This window comes from Polypterus senegalus, chromosome 1, assembly GCF_016835505.1.
Source record: "Polypterus senegalus isolate Bchr_013 chromosome 1, ASM1683550v1, whole genome shotgun sequence".
Classification (NCBI taxonomy): domain Eukaryota; kingdom Metazoa; phylum Chordata; class Cladistia; order Polypteriformes; family Polypteridae; genus Polypterus; species Polypterus senegalus.
The window spans coordinates 90,627,219-90,648,840 of NC_053154.1; the positions used below are offsets into that span (position 1 = coordinate 90,627,219).

A 21,622-nucleotide genomic window follows, 5' to 3' on the forward strand; every position below is an offset into this window, starting at 1 on the left:
AGAACACTGATTCTTCAAAACTTTTAAGGAACTTTGAAATATCTTTGTAGTATATGTTTAATTATTCTATCCATCTATCCACCCAGTCCCAGCAAGTGTACAGTGTGAGGCAGGAATAATCCCTGCACAGGGCGCCAGCTCATTGCTACCAAAGAGGAACCGTGCCCACATGTTTAATTATTAACAGCATACATTATTTAAAAGTAAAAAATGTATCTGTATAATGTAATATACGTACTTTAATGCATTTCATCTTAAAAATGATATCAAGAGCTCCAAGAAGAAAACTCTTGGAAATCTAAATCGACTTAAAGGAAGTCGTTATCATCTCTAAATACATGCTTTCTTCTATTGAACTGAATTGAAATTCTTTATTTGTTATTATATGATATAATGAGATTCAATATGCAAATCCTCCATTAAACTCCTATAAAATGATTAAAAAACAAACAAAAATAATAATTATATGATAATAAAGAAATGAAAAATATACAAAATGAAAGCACACGTACAATATACTGTACATGTACATATAGTGTAGATAGTGCAAATGGTTCATAAAGTGGCTCAGGCTGTGCAATATTACAGTTGTAGTGCAAGTTTACAGTGAGATAATTGTAATTCTAAGTACAAACAGTTCAACCGGGAGCATTTGATGGACAGATTGAGTGTGCTTATACCTCTTGGGATGAAACTGTTTCTGAGCCTTCAGGTTTGTGCAGGAAAGGCTCTGTAGCGTTTGCTGCTTGGGAGAAGTTCAAATACATTGTGCGCATGGTTGAGCAGCATGTGCTATAAATGTTCTTCAGGGTAGAAGTTATATCCCGATAACCCCCTGTGTTCTCGACACAACTTGCTGTAAAGCTTTCCAATCAGCTGCTGTACACACTCATATACAGTGGGTTAAAATACTCCAAGTGGTGCACTGAGAATAATAACGTTTAAACAGGTATGGTGTTTGGAATAGTTTGGCAATTCTATGGACCATTATATTGTTACAAGTTCATTACAATCAGATGCCTTAAATTTATAAACGATATGTAGTTAATTTCAGTGTATTTGATAAAGCCCCGTCAGGGAGGTGAATCAAAAAAAGAAAGGGAAACCACACAGGAAACACTGCTTTGATGCTAGGTACCACCAGTTTGCAAAACGAAGTGGAAACATGCGTACACATAGGGTAATGCTGACGTGAGAACATTCATGGCTAGTTTAGTTTTTATAAAATTCGTCGTGAGCGTGGAAACAGGCGTACACAACATTTTTGTGTGTATGCACCATTTATACATCCTCATTATTGAGCACCCAAGCAGCTGGACCAGGCCAAGGGGATGCAACGTAACACCTGGCAGATAGATGGTAATTTCTGGGGGGTGGGACTGGACTGCATGTCTGCCTGGAAGGTTGCCAACCAGGATCCCGAGCTGTTTTGTCATATGGTGGCCATGGAAACACGTTGTACCAGTGCATGCTCTCCAACCTGACCTGACCTCTTATAAGGTTCAGTTTGGGGTCACAAATTTGTTGAATGTACAAAGGAACATAAACATATTAATTTTAATGTTGCTTATCTATAGTTTAAAGGAATTCAAATAACAATGATAATAATATGTTTTACTTACAGTATATAGCACCATTCCCGTGCTTAAAGTGCTTTCTACTAACGAATTGCACAAAATCCAACAATTAATACATACTAATGTTAAGTATGCTGTTACTATATTGTAGTGGTATGATGCATGAGAGAATCATTCATGACAACTTTATTCGCTGATACTGATATAGTTTCAACTCACAAGGACCATAAGTGAAGCAAGCCTACCAGCGTTGGCAAAACAAATGAATGAATGAATAGATGCATGGATGGATAATAATGATAATAATATAATAAATCTGTAAAAATGCAGTGAACACTTGGAAAAAGGTGTCTATATAATTAGATTAATCATTTCTAGAATAGAATATAGGGTGGACTGTATCAGTTACACTTACCTTGGATTGTTCTGTTTGACATTTAAACTCTTATTTGTTTTAAATCTTACCTATACAGTAAGTCAAAATATTCAGAGAAACTATAAAAAATAATGCAAATGTTTTATTATGATAAAAGGAATACGATCACAATGAATAACAATGCAATCCTGCTTTTAAATTTGCAAGATTATAGAGAAGACCTGAATTTTCTATGCTCTCAAGATCAGGAAGTATGCTTGCAATTTCTCAAGAAAAGGCTGCTCTCTGTCAAAGACCCTCCCTATCATAAAAAGATAACCGTTCTCCCTGCACATATAAAAAGAGTCTGTTGCTTTAGTCGTGGTCAGGGAGGAGAAATCCATTGCTGTGCTCTGCACACCCCATTCTGCTTTACCATGGGGATGAAAGAATTAGCAGTATGGATTGTAAGTCTCTCAGTGGCATGTTCTTTGAGAGTGTCTCTGAAACCAGGTAAGTGACAACAACAGGAGGGCACATGAATCTCATTTATGGCACTTCTGGCAGAGGTTCTGCAAGCTAAATGGGCCACATTCAGTGCTGAAGCGTGTAATGAGACCCTTGTTGCAATGCATGACAGTTTTAATTTAATTAAATCTATAGAATATAGAAACTAAAATGCTAAAGTATGCATTTAATGATTTACCCATACCTGTATTATTTAAATAAATATTTATATGTCTTGTTTCTCGCACTGCAGCAAGAGCTCCCAACCACAACAACAGAATCTGTAGCACCTGGGGAAACAGCCATTTTAAGACCTTTGATGGAGATGTCTACCAGTTTACTAGTACCTGTGACTACAACTTTGCCTCTGACTGTCACAACTCGCTTCCCGAGTTTTCTGTTCACATCCAGCGGGCAGATACAGAGGGCAAACTTCTCATTGAATCTGTGGTGATAACCATCAAAGATTATGTCATCTTCTTGACTAAGGACACTGCTGTTGTCAATGGGGAAAAGTAAGTCATTTAAACATCTTGTCTGAAAGGGGAAAAGTAAGAGAAATTAAAAGTTGCTTCATTACCTCCATACTTTTATAAAAGTGGTTTTGTTATAAAAGTGAAATCTAAATAATACAGAAACAACTTTGTGCAGTCAGTGAGAATCAATTTGAAATCTGCACACAGGCAGCTAATAATTGTATTGAACAGGCAAATGATTCATATATATGTGTCTTCAATATTTTATGTTTTTTTCTGCTTTGCTTTACCTCAAGTGCCATATGCAGTAGCACCAAGTTCTTTAGGTAGAGGTCTTGTGTGGCGATATGTTGGACAAGACGCCCAGTCTAGCTCTTATTAGCCTCACTCTCTTCCTGCATAGAATGTCCTTGTCCTGAGCGTTTTCCCTACTCCATAATGTCACAAGGGAGCATAGCATACTAAGTCTCATCTCTTTTACACTTGTACTGGTGAAACTGCCTGTCTAATTTCCAGATCGGCACACGTGCAGAGAGTATCAGCCTCCAGCAGACCCTCAGTTTCCACACTTATTTGTACAATTAATTCTTAGTGTTTATCATGGGGTCTTTCTCAGTTATGTGCCAACTTGTACATACAGAAGAATTAAAAAAAATTAAACTCTGAGATTCAAAAATATTTAATCCCTAATAAGAGGCAAACCACAGTTATGTTTTCAACACAGTATGCAAAAAATCTCATACAAACATTCTCATACCCACTTGATCCACTTGATCCAATTCAGGGTCTCCTATTCTGGCATTCCTGGGGACAAAGCATGATACAGACCAGGATACAGACCTTGACAGGACACATACACACACGCACACACACTTGCACACTTGAAAAAACCTTTCCACACTCTCACTAGTGCCAATTTAGAGTTTCCAGTTTAAGTTGATGTGCAAAGCTTTGTGAGGTGGGCTGAAAATAAAACGGTTCACAAAAAGGGCACAGACAATGAATGAGCACAGGACTAAGACAGATACAGGATTCTTGCTTCAGTGTTCTTCTGTCAGCATTTAATAATAAATAGTGTGCAATGTGCACTCTAACATGAACCATTATGTGGTGCTGTTTGAGATCTGTTTTCAAGTTTAAAAGTTTGTTCTGTATTTACAAATGTTATAGTTTTTACCTAGGATAAAAATAAATGGCAAAATAAAAACAATTGAAAGACACACTTAAAACAAAAGTACAGTGTACACAGAGTACAATACAGCAATAGTACCCAAGTGAGCCTAACAATACAAGAATCTTAATATTCATTCTGACCAAGAAAGCAACTTGCATGCTTACTCTGTTTTGTACCCCTGTCACACTCTCTGAACATTTTTCTTGTACCAGAGGCTGTTCTTCTAAGGGAGGGAAATGTTTAAACCCTCTTTGACTCTCTTGGTGTCTCCCAAAATAATTTTTGCTTCATTAGAAACTGTGCAGTTTACGAGGCCATAGTACCCCTATCATACCCCAACTCCTCAGCAATCTTTAGTATTACTTTATGTTTTAACCTGGAAATTCTGTTAAAAGGTAAGCATCTAGGCAAGTGCCTTGACATAAACGGCAACAGGGCACAAATCCTGTTGGTATCTTGCCTTTCTGTACATTGTCACAACAAATTTATGGCGTCAAGAGCCCATCTAGTTATCAAACACACCATAAAGCACATACAATGAACACTGACTTAAAACCATGCAACTGTCTACTATCTACTTAAGGCAGAAATCAGGGATTTCTTTTCTTGCCTCAATGTAAGAAACTCTGCTCTTCATTCTATGGCTACATTCCTGGTCTGAAGTCCTATATTGGATTTACATTTTTTTACATGACTTAGATTTCTTCATAGCCTATTAAAGTGTATCTATATATCTAAAATTCTTTTTGCGTTTGAAACAAAAATTACATATGACCACGTGAAATGGAAATTACGTATGACCACAGAACATATTATAATACAGGAACTAATCACTTTGTTTGTGGACGCCATTTTATATCGTCTTTACGAATTGTTATTATTTGTGTGAGAGTTATTTTACTGATATTGAAAAGAAGTAAACATAAACGTGCCAATCTATCCCATAGAAATGCACCCCACGTCGCCCCCTCTCCCAGCCCTCCTCTCTGGACTCCAGCGCTGAGCTGTCCACCGCCAGGTGCCTTCTGACAGAGAAGTTTTATTTATTCGTCCAAACTTCCACATTCTAACTTTTTGTTAACTGCCAGTACTTGATAGTAGAAGAGATGAAGAAAACAGCTTTGTGTCTTTCTACTTTTTAACTTCGCCAAACTGTAAACAATGTGAAGACGAGACTGACTTCAGCGGCGAGGGGTCGTGACAACAAAGTGGACGCTGGGAGGTGCGGAATGTAGGGCTGCTTCTCCGGTCCGACAGCTTAGTAGTTTCGGGCAGCGTCCTCTCTTCTCGCATTCTTTGTGATACTTCAAGTGCCCCATTGGCTCCTTGGACAGTGGAAATCTTTGTGAATTAGTGTAATTGGCGCCATCGAAGCGTGACTCTCTTGGTAAATTGTGGTGCACGGCTACTAACTGTCCCTTATAGTGAGTTCGGGTCACTAAAACCCCGCAACATTCAAGGTTGCTTTTGTGACGAATTCTTTTCAGATGGAGGGTTTACATCTAAGAAGATGTACCGACCTCTTCATGTAAAGTATTGGACTTGGGAATTGTTTCCGTTAAGGGCAGTGTCCACATTTCTGAGGAATACTTTTTCTCTTAAATCACAGGCATGTAGTGCAAAGTTGTCAGGCAGGTAGTTTACCCAAAACCACTGTAGTACTCAATGTATCTTTACTTCTTAAATGTTAATATTTTACAGTTTAATAATTTATACACTTCTTATATATCATTCAAATTCTCTTATGGAAATGTTTTACTGTTTAGTAATTTATATGCTTCTTATATGTTCTTCAAATTCTTTTATCAAAATGTTTTACTACTTAATAACTTATTTTATAAATACTACATTTTATTTTTTTCCCTTGCACTCAGTGAGCAAAGCCACTGGATAATCAGCTAGTATATATATAAAATCAATAGTGAAAATCAGAACACAACAAAAAGAGCACGATTTGCCAAGTTGTTCCCACTTTCTGTTATTTATTTTTTTATATATATTAATATGGGCAAATCAAATTCATATTAATTAACAGATTAACAAACAGACAATAGTAATAAGACAAAAAACACCTAATATCTCTTAGGTTTTCTTAGTATATGCCCCCAGCCCTCACTGTTTGTGGGGTAGTTGGTCAGTTTGCCCATATACCACACATTGTGACACATTTATTAAACAAGCCCCTCTGTTATTTTCTTTTCTATCTCTTAATGATGGCTTTTCTTTCTCATTTCATTTGTGCTCTTGACCTGACTCACCTCTCAACCCCAAATGAAAAAGATCTGGCATTATATTCCATGTTTTTGATACTTTTTGGTATCACAAATATGCTCTGAGAGCCCTGAGACCATCCTCCTAGAGAGCCCACTAGAGGCGACAGGACTTCCTGCACCCCTGAGCCTGCACTTTTGTTTAAAGGAAGGAGCTAAACCCTGGTGCTCACTATTGTCTAGTGTTTAAAATTCCTGCCTTCCACTCTGGTGGAGTAGACTTTACTATCTTTACGTATGTTGGATGAAATCTTTTGCACAGGTGTCTTGTTTATTACTGTGTTTGCCACAAATAAAATTTAAAAAAATATAAGGAAATGAAATATTGCAAGAATTTAGTTATTAGCTAACCCTAAACGATCTCCTCCTATTTACAAGATTTATTACAATATGTTCCTCCCCTCTCCACCCTCTCTGGAGAACTTTCAATAATTTGCTTATCATACCCCATTGCTATCCTCCTACATTTGTTTCCTTTAATTAGGGTATACAAAGATAATCACTATAAATAAGCTTCAATTTAATGGTTGTTGCTCCTTCTCTAGGCACGACTATTTTTCTTCTGTGAAATGATGTAAAACACACAGAGTACCTCAAAACATTGGGAAAAAGTTTGCTAAAAAGAAAGTTAACAACCCTTAGTATAATAACCATAAATGAGCACTTCTTGATTGCCTCTGGGAGCAGCATGGTGAAACCAATCTTAATTGAGAGCGGCACGTTTTCAATGTGGGCATGTCCAGTTTCCTCCATTATTTCTTTTTTTTATTATAGTATTGTTTTTAACTGTTTTTTTAAGATAAAATAATAAACATTCAGCAGCCTTAATGTACAGTTCAGCTTGTGAGTTCTGTCTGTGTTGGGGCTGTGTGGCAAGTGTATTTTAAGTAGGAAACTGTGGAAGGCTCAAAGAAAAATCAACGCAATCTTTGTTAATATGTTGTCATCAAGTCGGGTTAAGGACACAGCCCAGATATGTGAAAAGTTGGACCACCAGCCAGGTCGACCTGTTTAGTTCCAACAAAATGAAAACAGAAACAGCACTAAATGGTGCAATGAAAACAGTGTACATTAAATGAAAGGAAGGCAACCTACATAGACAAGATTTGGCCATCTTCTGCCATGTGTCTTAGTTAGCAGGGAGCTCCATCATCCAGCCAGCTTGGTCCAGTAATAGACTCCACCTCTCCAGGGAGCCCTGGTTTTATAGCGCTCCGACCTGAATGGGCAGAATCAATTGCCCTTATGCGGTGCTTTCTCTAAAATGTGGAGAGAACGGGAGATGACACAGTTGGTGACAGTGACCCCTCTCATCCCGGACTGGTATGGCACATCTATGATGAGTCCAGAATGTGCTCTTCCAACATGTATGCTTGACAATGTTCACATATTCACTCAGCCAAACACTGTTACTATGTTCCTCTAATTTTTTTTTAGCGGGTTATACCTCCATCATAATGACCTTAATATTGTTACATGTTATTTTTGCTAAACAAAATTTTGAATATTTATGTATATAAACATTTACAGTTAATATACTATAGTGCATTTGTGTAAACACTGGAACCTCTACTCCAAGATTTAGCTGAACTGACCTGAATTATTTTTCATTTTTAGAGTCTCCAATGCATTTTATGGACCTAGACTTTTACTAGAAAGAAGCCACAGCTACACCAAGCTTTTCGCTAAGATGGGGCTCATTTTCATGTGGAATGGCGAAGATGCACTTATGGTAAAATACATTTTTAATACTTATTCTGTTTGTTTTGAATTAATTATAACTGAATAATTTTGTTGTGCTGCTGCTACAGTTCTTGCAAACCTTGTCATTTACTAACTTTTCTAACTTTCAAAAGACAATAATGCAGTCAGCATCAAGAAGACAATGCCATTAGTAGTTAAATCCTGTTTTATAGGCATGTTTATTGATTAAGCGAACCATTGCAAATATTCAACCCTGTCCTGCCGAAATAAACTTTCCTCCCATGTTAGGCCTTGAAGAATGCTTCCAAAAAAAGAAGTATAGAAAAACTCAAGTGACTGCACACCTAATGTGCATGTGCGATGATCTCATTTTCACTCCTTTGATCCCCTTGATCTCCTCTTTGCACTGTAGACTCTTCTAGCTCCCTACTCCACAGATTCTCCACAATTCATGTAGTGTTGCCTCGACTAGTTTCTTTTATCCTCATGGTGGCCCACTGCCTCAGGCTGTCATTACTACCCCATACCACTAGATCTTTGAATCTACTGTGGTCATAGCACAACTACTTAAGATGTCTCATGGTATTGCCCAACCAACAATTATATAGAAGGATTTGTAAAGGTCATCCATTCCTTTCTGGAACAGTGGCTTTCACTGCAGGTATTTAGTGCTACCCCATCTGTTGATGCTTATGCTCTCAGCCCACAGCACTGAGCACTCAAGGCAGCTAGCCTTACCTTGTCTGTAGGTACTTAGGGATCTGATTGCTACACTAATAAAGAATCAGCATTAAAGAGCTGTTTTACTTCTTCAGCTTGCAACTTTCGTAAATAAAAAACAGCAGTTCACTTACAGAAAAAGATAAGAATGACAGCAGATAATAATTGGTTGCTTTTTCCTAACCATGCAAAGTAACACCAGAATCATTACATTTTGTTATCATCCCCTAGGTGGAACTGGACACTCAATTCCAAAATCGAACTTGTGGCTTGTGTGGCGATTACAATGGAATTCAAGTGTACAATGAGTTTATTTCAAAAGGTGAGTGCTGGACACAGTCGTCCTTATGAATTATTTTGATAGTATGGTAAGGCAGAATGATCTGCAGGAGAAATGCTTGGGATTTCATTTCTATAAGTAAGATATTTACTGAGCACAGTGGTCAGCACATTTTTTTAAATATAATATCTACAGAAACAGATTCAGCATAATAATATCTGAAATTTATATTTAAAACAGGGAGAAAAGAATCAGTGAAGTTACAAAATATTATTACTTTATATATCTGTGCTATGCCCCTAACCCCAATCTTCTGGACAGTACCTCAGACTGACCATTAACATGCCGTTTCTCTCTAGATGAATCTTTCACCCCAATCCAGTTTGGAAATCGGCAGAGAATTTACAAACCCAATGAAAACTGTGAAGATCCAGTTGAAGAGGATACTGTGGTGGACTGCAGCATGCATGTAAGCATCCAAATTTTTATATATTTAAGAAAATAAAATGAGGCATTTGGAGCTAGTTTCCAGGTTTTATGAGTGTGCAATTTCTGTTTCCATAGAGGGACAAGTGCGAAATCTTACTGAGTGAGAGTGCCTGGGAAAATTGCTTAAGTCGCGTGGATAAAGAAGTCTTCATTCAGGCTTGCATGAAGGACATTTGCAACTGTCCAAACTCTGCAAGTGATTTCTGCCTCTGTGGCACACTTTCTGAATTATCAAGGCAGTGCTCCCATGCTGGCGGCAAACCTGGGAACTGGAGGAGTGACAGCTTCTGTCGTAAGTGTCTTCTGAAATTTTTGGGCATAATGGTAGATGCTAGAACTTCAAGCCTTGTTTCGCAAATAAGGACCTTAATGCTAAACTCAAATCATTGTTGCATTATCAGTCACCACCTTCCTCCAAACTCATATAGTTCTTGTTGAGGGTGATCATATCCTTTGAGTCAAGGACAAGGAAAAAATTTGCAGCACTAACATATTTCTTTAATTAAAGTGATGCATATTTGAAATGCGCAAGCTTTCATTATTCACACACTGTGTTCCCCCTTCTCTCCATCAGGGTCTTTCAGATTCCCTTTTTCAAAGGAGAAACAGTACTCTCAAATGGCATTGTTTTTCCTTAGAGATGCTCTTCTTTCCTCTAAACCTATGTAGCCTATTTCTAAGGCCAACATCAATAGCATTAGTATCATTATGTTTTCTAAGCCTCTAGATACTTTGGGCTAAGCACAAGGGGATAAGCGTTTAACAGTCACATGTCTTAATGCAACGCTTCCACCCAATTCATCTCTCCACTCCCAACCACTCACTCGTCGGTGTAGCTTACCTGCATAGTCAATTGCAGTCATTTGAAGCTGAATTTCACTTCTTCACACTTAAGTAATCACTCTCCTATTCTTATTCTTTCATCATAATATAACATCCTTATATTATTTTGCTTCTGTTTGTCCATGCTTAAAATAAACAACGGTCGCCACAAGTACTACCTGTATACAGTATACCTCCACAACAACAGGGAGGAATCCATGTTCCTGTCAGAGTTTTGGTCTTAGGCTTATTTTCAGTCTTCAATTTTTCAATGTGACCAATTATCGACTGTTGTATTTGACTGTTTATTCGGTGCATACATTGTTACTCACCAAAACTACACCTCCTCTTTCCTTCACTTCAAAGTAAGCCTCCCACCTTTGTTACTCACTTAAACTGCATTATGACACTACCATTTTACACCTCACTTCAACGTAAGTTTCTCAATAACAATAAAATGAAAAGGCACATACATCCTAGCTGCAACCAGCGGAAACAGTATCGCCGGCCTACATACTCACACCAATGCACAGAAGCAGAAACATCTACATCACACCAGACCAACCAGTACAGGCAAGATGCCTTAGAACAACAAAGACAACATATGACAAACCACAGAGTAACATTATTCGAAGATCAGTAGGAACAAGTCTTGCACCTAGACAGTGATCGAAAAACAAATTAAACACACAACCTTTCTGAAGAGCAGTGGCAAACTGTCAGACAACAAGAAATATTACGATGGAAAAACTTCAGGGATTCCATAACACTGACAACTCAAAACAAGATATTCCCTTTATATTGCTGCATAGGCAATTCGCCATTCGTTTAGCATCAAGTCATAACAACAAACATTTAATACCATATGAGTTTATTTGCTGGCCCTGTATTTACCCAAGGCCAGTTGTACACAACATTTTCCAGAGTTACATCGAAACCTGGGTTAAACATACATGTAATTGCGGGTTACACACAGAGGATTATTTTCGACAATTATTATAGATGTTGGTATACTACATTACCTGATGGCCACACTTCACACCTACTGACTTACATGTGCCTTGCATTTCCCGTCTTATCCAATGTGTTCTGTTAACCTGTTCATGTTACACTTTGTATTGTAAATATTCATGCTGTTATAAGTGACTATAGTAATATCTCATACTAATCATGTGACTATTCTAATATTGAGTCCTCTCAGAAGTCACTACTTATCAAAATAATCTCCTTTCTTACTGCAAAGTGTGATATTCTTCTCGCCCTCATCATCATTTCATTAACGCTTTTATTATTACAAAATTTTCGCAAGCGCAGTTTGCTAGTTTATTATAATTCAGCTTTAGTCTATTATATGTAAACATGTTTGTTAACTAACTGTAGCTCTTTCAATGCCCACAATTTGTAAATGTTGCTTCAAGGAAGTTGTAGAGTGTTTTTCTTTTCTCACTTTCATTGGTATTTTTGTTTTAGCCAAGAAATGTCCATTCAACATGATTTACGAAGAGAGCCGTTCTCCATGTTTGGATACCTGTTCTAATCAGGATGCCAGCAAACTGTGTGAAGAACATGCTATGGATGGCTGCTTTTGCCCCCCAGGTATTCATTTAAATTCTGTGCTATGAATGGAGTCTTCCGTATGGCTGCTGGCCCAGCTCAATCACTATCATAGTTATTACCCTCTAGCTCTTTAAATATATATGTGCCATGTAAAATAAAAGGAAAACGTTGGGGTCAATAATGAAACATTATGATTCAAAATTCTTCCAAGAATGTTGGTACTAAAGAATAATACTCAGTTTGATCTAAATGGCCCACCTCCCTGATCTGGACTAAACAGTTTTGATTCTTGATGGTTGGATAGATGGATGGGTGTACTGAGTTGGCTTTTTTTAGGTAAACAAACCCTTCCCATTTAATTGAGTTCTTATATGTGCAGTGCTGCTTAAACACAAACTAATAGATCACGTGTGTACAACAGCAGGGGAAAATTGGCAAAAACTGAAGATTTAAAATACTTTGAATATCAGAAGTCATTGGCTAACATGAGTGTATCCAGAATAGCTAGAACAGTGTTATGGGTGTATTGAGATTTGGGTACCTTCTAGAAAATATAAAGCCAACAGTGGTCTAGTGATTGGAAGCAGACTACTAAAGAAGAGTACCAACAGAGGCTGACAAACTTTATGCAAAGCCGTCTTAAACCAAAGACATCAAAATGCATAACATGTCATTCTTTGTCAAGAATGGAGTATGGCAGATCTTCCTATTAAGTTCTAATCCAATTAGATGAATAACAAGGCAATGTGGGTTTAGTAGGCTGAGGAACAAAAACCACTCAACAGTTTTTCCCTTTTTTCCTAAGTTATAAGTGTTCATTTGCTCATTTTCTCTGATGGGAGGAAAATGATATGATGAAAAAACCACATGTCAGGTGTCAACAAGGAAGACTGGTAGGGGTACTGTAATGGTTTAGGTTGACATTTCATTTCAGACTATGATTATCATGGAAGACTTGCATAATTTTGCAATATTAGATGAATCTTTCTCTGGTGGAAGTGTGTGTGCTGTTTGTGCAGATTAGCATTTTTAGTTGGAATGTCAAATCTAGGAAACTCTCACAACAATTTCATAAACATAATTGAAAATTGTCTGTATCAAGGAGACCATTCAAGAAATAAAAATAAAAAGCAAAAGGCATAAACAGGAACAGAAGTGCACAATTAGAATTAACTAATTGCACTGCATTGATCTAGTGGCTGGAAGAACCAGATACAGTCCAGAGTACTTCAGCAATGCTAATCAAAGCAAGTGGAGCATACATTCTAATTAGAGGTCTCACCTCTCCTTCATGTAAAACCAATCAAATATTTAATGATATAATTCACAGGAGATAAGGGGAACATAAATAAACTAATAGGTTAACTACAAGAAGATGGTAAAAATTGAAAAATAACAAGCAAAATTAAAACTCAAACACAACATCTTAAGAAAAAAAAAAACAAAACAAAATGCATGAGCAACAACAAACAAAACCCTGAACAAATCATAACAACCCAAGACACATTATAAAGAAAGGGTACAGTGCAGTTCTTGACATCATCATTCATTTATTCTAGGATTGGAGCAAATGTGGATTATGTAACTTGTTTGTGGTCACATAATGTATGAAAGGTATTTTCTGCAAAATCTAAGTCTACATGCAAGAATGCTACAAAAATAAAACAAAAAATGAGATAACAGCATTTGCAATTGTATTTTCAGCCTGAACAGCAATGAAGCTGCAAAAATGGAAAGTAAAATGCAAATATGCACTGGCACCTCCTGCTGCTCATTGAATCTTCATTTTGCACTGTGTATTTTCATTTTCAAGTTCTCAACATTAAAACAGCATGGGTCATGAAGCAGGGCTTCACCCTCTATTTCTCACAATTCTTTGTCCTTCGTAGCTTCAGCAGTATGGGGTGCAGTTGCACTCTGTTGACTTCAATCGATAGAATGCTCCTCAGCTCGACTCTGTTTTAGTCACATGATTTTGATCTTTTCACCTCCATACTGTAAATTTCACAGCAAAAATATCTCACAAAATCTGAAGACCATGCATAATTGTAGTTCTGAAGTATTTAATGTGCTATATAATTACAGTATTTAACATGGCAACAATTAGAAATGTATTATCTCATAATTTACATTTATTTACAATGAAGTGGAAATGGGGCACATTGTTGAAAAGCTGAAAGTCTCATTAAGTGTGCACCTCAACTTTTAGCTTGCAGTACTGAGCATACTAAGCATGTGGTACGAGTATCATATTAAACATTTCAATTGTTTTTAATGCCTTTTATTGTCTTAAAGCTAATCTTCTTCTGTTGTTTTATATTTATACAGTATTTTTCTCCAAAAGAAAAAATATTTATTTACTTTTGTTCATTGTTCAGAGAATACATTGTACCATGAAGCCTGTACAGGAATTTGTAATATATGTGAATTGAGAGTGTCGTCTCATACCTAACAAGGATAACTCTTGGGGTATGTGTTGGGATTGTGTGGGGATGTGCGGGTTGGGGTTGGTGAGTGAAAAAAATGCACTTTGCCTCAGATGACATCATTCCACACACTGGCCCTGTTCATGGACACAGAAAACAGAAACTTTAGAATTGAGCCATAAGACCTGTACGTTTAAATCCAGCTCCTTATTGGTGATGGGTCCAGTTGCAGACCTTTAGTAGCTCTGCTGGACAGCCAATTGGATTGCAGGTTTTTGTCGCTTGGTTCAGTCGACTTGAGTCAGATAACCCTCCTCCAACCTTAATCTTAACCATAGTGTAGCTAGGTGCTATCACTGATAAGTAATATAACGCGACAAACTCCTCAATGGATTGGAGTTCTAAAGGTCCGCAGCTAGACTCTGCTGGGGGCGTTATTCACTAGTTCATGGTCCCAGCCATCAGTCAGTTAATTTTTTTTTAAATATTGATTTGCAAAGGATTTTTGTTTGCGACTCAAAATATAAAAACAAAATACAGATTGAAATATTAATACATTTTTTGGATTAAAATGCCAACAGAAAAGGTAATGTCACCATGCTTCCATTTTGCTGTTGTTCTTGTATGCATCCAAAATGGCCGATGTTGACTTTTGAATGACTTTCAAGTGCTCAATTTATCTGTATTTGTATGTTTTAGGAATGGTTGTGGATGATCTTTCAAATACTGGTTGCATACCAGCCACAGAGTGCAAATGCTCACTACATGACACACAGTTCAACCCAGGAGAGATCGTCAAGCAGGAGTGTGAGGAATGGTGAGCATTTGTAACATTTTCTTTCCAATTTGCTTGAATCAATGAGGCTTCAGAAAATGTGACAAATAACATTTCATACTCAGAATGCTGGACCCTTTTACATTCTTCTAAAGTAGATCATTTATATGTTTCCAAATATGTGTGAAGTATTAAGTGCATTGTTGGTCAAAATACCACCAAAGAGTAAAACTAACTTAAAATGAAAGTTGAAATATGAAAAAGCCTTAATGACAGACCGGAATTCAAAACATGTTTCAAACAAAGCCTGAGGCAAACGTGATGATATGCTTGCCTTAGAAGATGAGCCATTAAGCATGACTTATAAACTCAGGTTGAGGTTATGTGGAGTGAGCACTTTTGTGTAAATGTCTTAAACACTGAGAGTCTATTGCTTATGTACCACCAGCCTGTGTAACGCCGGCAAATGGATGTGTAAGAACCTGCCATGTTCTGCAACCTGCTCTGTGGAAGGTGGAACCCACATCACCACCTTTGATGGAAAGTCCTACATTTTCCATGGCAACTGCTACTACATCTTGACAAAGGTAATGTAGAATACACTCTGGGTCTCCGCCTCAGAATAGTGGGTATGGGTAATGGAATCAGCTCATCAAAAGAGGCACTTCATGGAAATTGTATTTTAAGGTTCACTCAAAATGTGCATTATTTAGAAATATTTCACAGCATAGTAATAATTTTTGAATCTCATGCCAGTTTTGTGTAAGTAACTATACTGAAACAGTTATTTAAAGCTTCCTTCAATTCAAAACTGCCACCCTACATAAATGGGATTCCTGTTTGTGGACTACTTTCATTTTTCAGAGTTATTTAACAATATTTGGCAAAAAATGCATGTGTTCTGCATGTTGTGAGCATATGACTGGATGACCTGACATGTGGATTATGCAACACAAGGAAAAAAAATGGAATTTGTGATAATTTTTGCTGTTTTCAAGCAGTGCTCTCTATTGGGGCCTGTTTTATTCAAAACTTTGCTATCCCCTTTATCCACGAAAACATGAAATATTTTTTTTCAGACACCACTACAAACTATATGGGTTACATAACATTTTAAAATATATCATTTTAAAGTGGAGCATTCCTTAAACCCACTCACAAGGTCAGTTCTTAAGTAAGCAATGGCCCTTCTTTGACTTTGACTTCTTTAGACATCAGGAAAGATCTCCGCCTAGAAGCTTATAGTATCCTTGCACCCTGGAGCCACAGTAACCCTTAGACTTTCAGATCTCCATAGTACCTTCCTGGTTGTCCATTTCCTTAAAATAATTCATTTTTGCTTGTCAGAAACCATGTGCTGACTATAATGTTTGTGCATAACAGTACCAACTTAATAAACATGGCTTACCTAGAAATTTAGGGCCGCTACCTGTCAGCTTGACAATGTTCTCTGATACCATCCTTCTATCATCTCAAGTAGTATTGTAGGTTCTATAAAATTTACCGTGACACAACAGAGATTGTCTACATATATACTTTTAATATGGTACAATTAATAGAAGGCAAAAATACATTAAAATAGACTTTGCATATTTACAATTAAAATATACACAATTAAAGTGGCAAAGGTGAACAGTGAGAAACTGTGGCCTGAACTTGTTGTTACTGTTATACTGTTGTGGCGTTCAATTTGTCTGTAGCTGACAGTGATATCCCACAACACCTTTGAGGCTTCAGACTGGATAAAGAGTTAAATAATTAATAATAATTAAACTTTATATTTAAGCCACGGAATGACAAAATAAAATAACCTAGATCTCTTTAAGAGCTACCATTTTATCTGTAACTGCTTTTTAAAGGAATGGGGTTGAAGCATGCTGGCTGCCTCACACCGCAATGACGTTTTCAATTTGTAACCCCTTGTTCAACAACAATGAGAAGAGTTGAAAAAACTCTTTCTTTCTTTCTTTCTTTCTTTCTTTCTTTCTTTCTTTCTTTCTTTCTTTCTTTCTTAAAACTGATACCATGTATTACTTAAAACATACTGTTTTTGGGTTTTAACTCTCCTTATTATTGATACTCATTCTGCCATGTAGTGTCTACAAAAGTTATCTCACTTAGAGTTGGGCATGGGTGTGAAGTGTGGGGACAACTTATGAGCAGCTGACATGATCCTCTTGGTGTTACAATTTCTGCAACATCTTACGAGGACTGAGAGCTGAATTTCAATAACAGACATGTTCTGTGGATGTAATGCAGTGCCTCTCACTCTCTCTTTTCCATGCACTCCCTTAGATTCCTGGAGACAAGGGCTTCACTGTTTTAGTAGAACTAATTCCATGTGGCACTCAGCAGCTGGATGCTTGTATGAAAACTATGGTACTTCTGCCAGATAACAACAGGAACAACGTAAGTGAAGGATCTGTGCAAACATCAAGAGGTCACATTAGACTGCCTTTTGTGTAATGAAAAGGCTTTTTTTATCTCTCTGTTAATCAAGTTAATTCAGAATGGCAATTTGAATAATATGTTTTAAAATATAATTTTATTTTTATACATTTATACATTTTATTACAAAGACAGAAAAACTTATTTAAAATGGTTTTCTTATTTGGATATAACTGTACTGCTCCATTAAAAATAAGTGGATAGATACAAAGATGACAGTTTTTGATATGGCACATTGGTGATGCTGGTACAACACACCTGCCACTACAATTTTAAGTTGGATGCAGTTTTAATTACATCTTTCTCCCACTGGGTGGCATTTGAAGAAAAATTTAGAAATCGATACCTTTAAATTTTCATGTTACTGACATTGTAAGTTGAGTCAAGTTGCTTTATTGTCATACCATCCATACAGCCTACAGTGGCACAAAATAACATCTTTTTTTCTGTTGGAAAATAACAAAACAATCTAAGGTCTTCAAAGTATTCAATTACTGATTTCTAATTGCAGGCATTGTCTTTTAAAGCAGACGGGCGAGTTTTTCAGAATAATGCTGAAATCCACTTACCCTACGTAACAGGTAAAAAAGAGATGACACAGTTGCACTTGAATGTCTGATATGAAACTATATTTTCATTCTTTCTTTAAAATCTCTCTTGCCTTACTTTTTAAATCAGCCAACATTAAGATCTTCAAGCCTTCGTCTTTTCACATCATGATCCAGACAGAGACTGGCCTTCAGATTCAACTACAACTGGTTCCCATAATGCAAATTTACATTGCATTGGATCAGTCCAACAAAAATAAGATGGAAGGTATGTGAGGGATTTGTGAATGTGGCAGGATGTGATGGCAATACTTCTAAAAAACAGTGTTTTTAAGTAAAATAAAACAGTTAATACATTTTTGTGTAATAAACTGGATAAATTAACAAAATTTGACCAAAAGTATTTTTTCAGTGTTTTAAAGAAATTCAAACCTAAAAGTATTGTTTGTTCAGGATGTCCAATTACCCAAACTCCTCTTCCAATATTGTGAATGCGATGGAAAAGTGAAAAATAGGTAAAGGCTATTCACATGCTAACAAAAATGGAAATAATGGTTGGTCTTGGGGTAGCGATGCTGCCTCTTAGTTAGGAGACCCTGGTTTGCTTCCCGGGTCCTCCCTGCATGGAGTTTGCATGTTCTCCCCATGTCTGCGTGGGTTTCCTCCAGGTACTCCAGTTTCCTCCCACAGTCCAAAGACATGCAGATTAGTGTGTGCTTGGTGTGTGTGTGTGTGTGTGTGCCCTGCGTTGGGCTGGTGCCCAGCCTTGGGTTTGTTACCTGCCTTGTGCCCTGTGTTGGCTGGGATTGGCTCCAGCAGACCCCCTTGACTCTGTAGTTAGGATATAGCGGGTTGGATAATGGATGGGTTTTGTTTGTATGGCCTTTACCATTGCAGATGCATGTATATGCCCATAACATAGCAAATAATACCTTTAAAAATAAATAAAGACACTAGCCTAGACTCAGTGAGCTTAGCAGCAACTCCAAACCCTGAACATAACTGACACAAGAACAGTCATGGGTTGAAATATAATGATTTTATTCTATCCATGATCTTTACTAGAATTCTCCCAAAAAGCACAGCACAGCAACAGAGATCTTCCTCCTTCTCTGCCCAACTCCTCTTCCATTAAGCAAGTGTTTTGGCCACTACTTCCAGACTTTGACACTCTGAGGTGAAACAGAACAACTCATTTTATCCAGGACTCAATATTTCTATTGCTTGGACATGGTCTGTTAGAAACAATTCAATGTTATGCAGAAATCTCACAAGGTAGGGTGGCAAATCCCCGCACCATCCCCTGTCAGCACCCACAGAACCCAACATGGCTGTCCCATGGGACTATGAACCCAGCATGCTCTGTGGACATCAAAACAGGTACTGAAGCCCAGGGATGCTACCTCCTATCGTGATGGGGGAGAAAATTGTCTTGGCAAGTTGCTTTTCCTTGTCTATCCGTTATACTGCCCTTCCAGCCAGGTAAGGGTGTTTTATAGAGTCCCTCCATGATGTCAGCATGTGCATGGCTTCACTGGCACAGTCTGCACATCTTCTGGTTGAGTCAAGGAACGTCTTGCCTTTGTACCAGTCCCCAGCAGTTGTTTGGCCTCCCAGATGACAAGAGTCCTTGAACCATCCCAGCCGAGTTGACAGCCCATACTTGCCTTCTATTACAACCATTATATTTTGCATGGACTGCATGTTTCTGATGTAATGCCTGCTGGAATAGACTCATTTATGTCACTTTACAAATATTTTTTTCAGTAGACAGATGAACCACTGAACTGTAATGAAATATGAAGTCCTCATCTAAAGTTCAGCAATAAATTATGTAGCTTTAAACTTACTTGTGTGAGTCATTAAGTATTAATGGTACTCTATGCATGGCTACGTCTAGAACTGCACCCAATCCAGCTTACATGCCGCTCCACATTTTTATGTGGAGTTAAAATTTAATGGACAGTTGGATGCTTCAGTTGCATCAAAGAAACTGACACCCAGAATGAATGTGTCACTACAGGTCTTTGTGGAAACTACAATGATGCCCAGGCTGACGATTTCAAGACATTCCAAGGAATAGTAGAGGGCACAGCTGCCTCCTTTGCCAACACATGGAAAGCCCAGAGCAGCTGCCCAGACCAGAAGGACCACTTAGAAGATCCATGTGCCATCAGTGTGGAGAATGGTAAGGACATTTTTAAATCAATCAGAATCTTAGACAAGGTGGTCCTCTGCTATAAGAAGTTGGCCATAAAATATATGGGCCAGAGCACAAAATGTTTCCATCATTATTATTAAGAAAATAATCATAAAAAGAAATTTTGGTGTATTTAATGACAAAGCTATTTCAGTAACAGCAAACTATAATCAAGCTACAAAAACAGTTTGTACAATATATAAATATTATGAACAGAAATTTCAACTTTGTGTTTATTTATTTAATCTGAATTTCCATTTTGGATTAATAATGTTCATCTAATCTAATTAGAACAAAAGCAGATAAAGAAAATTAACAGAAAATGTAAAACTAGAAAATTAAACCAGATCAACAACAAAGTGTGATTAGAAAAATGTAGATTATTTTTATTTATGGGGACATTGTGAAGGCGAGCCCAAACGTAGCAACTTCTATATAATTTTGATACCCATATAACCAAGAAAGCAACATAATCTCTAATATAACAGGTGGCATAGTGCCATTGCTGTTTCACTGCTTGAGGTGACTGAGTTGGAATCCTTTCCTGGTCACAATTTGATTCATTAAACAGTATAACATATTTAATTAATAAAATAATTAATGGTATAAGATTTTTGAGAACCTCTGCATGGCTGCATGGGTCTTTCCTGAGTACTTCAGTTTCGGTTCTACATTCCAAGCACAAGCTTATTAGATAAAATGATGACACTAAATTTGCCCCAGCAATGGACTGGTGTCCAGCCAGCAGTAGTTCTTATCTGACACCAGATGCTTCTGGGATAAACTTTAGCTTCTTGAGATGATGTAATGAACTATGCAGGTTTGAGAATGATATAATTTCTAGGTAATCAATTATATAATCAATACAAATAAGGACAATGTCTACAACAATATTAATAACAACTTCTTGTACCCTTCTAGAACAATATGCTGAACACTGGTGCTCTGCACTTCGAGATGAAAAAGGAGACTTTTCTAAATGTCATGCTATGGTTAACCCTCAAGAATACTATAAGGTATGGATGAAACTGTTTCTGTTACCTAAAAATGACAATCAGATACTTTGCACCACATAGTTTTTTTGGTTCCTTCAACACTTTAGGCTATAACACACATTTCTTGATCATATTTTTGGAATTGTGTATAGTGTTGTCACCAGCTGGCTCCAGTTAAACTTACTTCACAATGTATTCCTGAAAACCTAATGAAAATCACCAATAAACAGAGCACATCTCCTCTGAGAAACGCTTTGGTGAACTTTACTAATCAACACTATTTCCAGTTTCAATTTCTA

At 37.2% G+C, this 21,622-nt stretch overlaps 1 protein-coding gene across 1 annotated transcript in view; it reads left to right on the forward strand.

Moving 5' to 3' along the window:
• The first annotated feature begins 2,369 nt into the window (after positions 1–2,369).
• muc2.1 (mucin 2.1) overlaps positions 2,370–21,622 on the forward strand; it is a 57,841-nt gene continuing 38,588 nt past the window's right edge. The window contains exons 1-14 of the mRNA XM_039748952.1: positions 2,370–2,445; positions 2,693–2,954; positions 7,977–8,091; positions 9,015–9,105; positions 9,423–9,532; positions 9,628–9,844; positions 11,845–11,970; positions 15,057–15,174; positions 15,581–15,719; positions 17,428–17,541; positions 18,092–18,161; positions 18,259–18,396; positions 20,152–20,316; positions 21,250–21,344. Of these exons, the coding sequence (XP_039604886.1) occupies positions 2,370–2,445; positions 2,693–2,954; positions 7,977–8,091; positions 9,015–9,105; positions 9,423–9,532; positions 9,628–9,844; positions 11,845–11,970; positions 15,057–15,174; positions 15,581–15,719; positions 17,428–17,541; positions 18,092–18,161; positions 18,259–18,396; positions 20,152–20,316; positions 21,250–21,344 (1,836 nt within the window). The remainder of the gene's footprint in view (positions 2,446–2,692; positions 2,955–7,976; positions 8,092–9,014; positions 9,106–9,422; positions 9,533–9,627; positions 9,845–11,844; positions 11,971–15,056; positions 15,175–15,580; positions 15,720–17,427; positions 17,542–18,091; positions 18,162–18,258; positions 18,397–20,151; positions 20,317–21,249; positions 21,345–21,622) is intronic.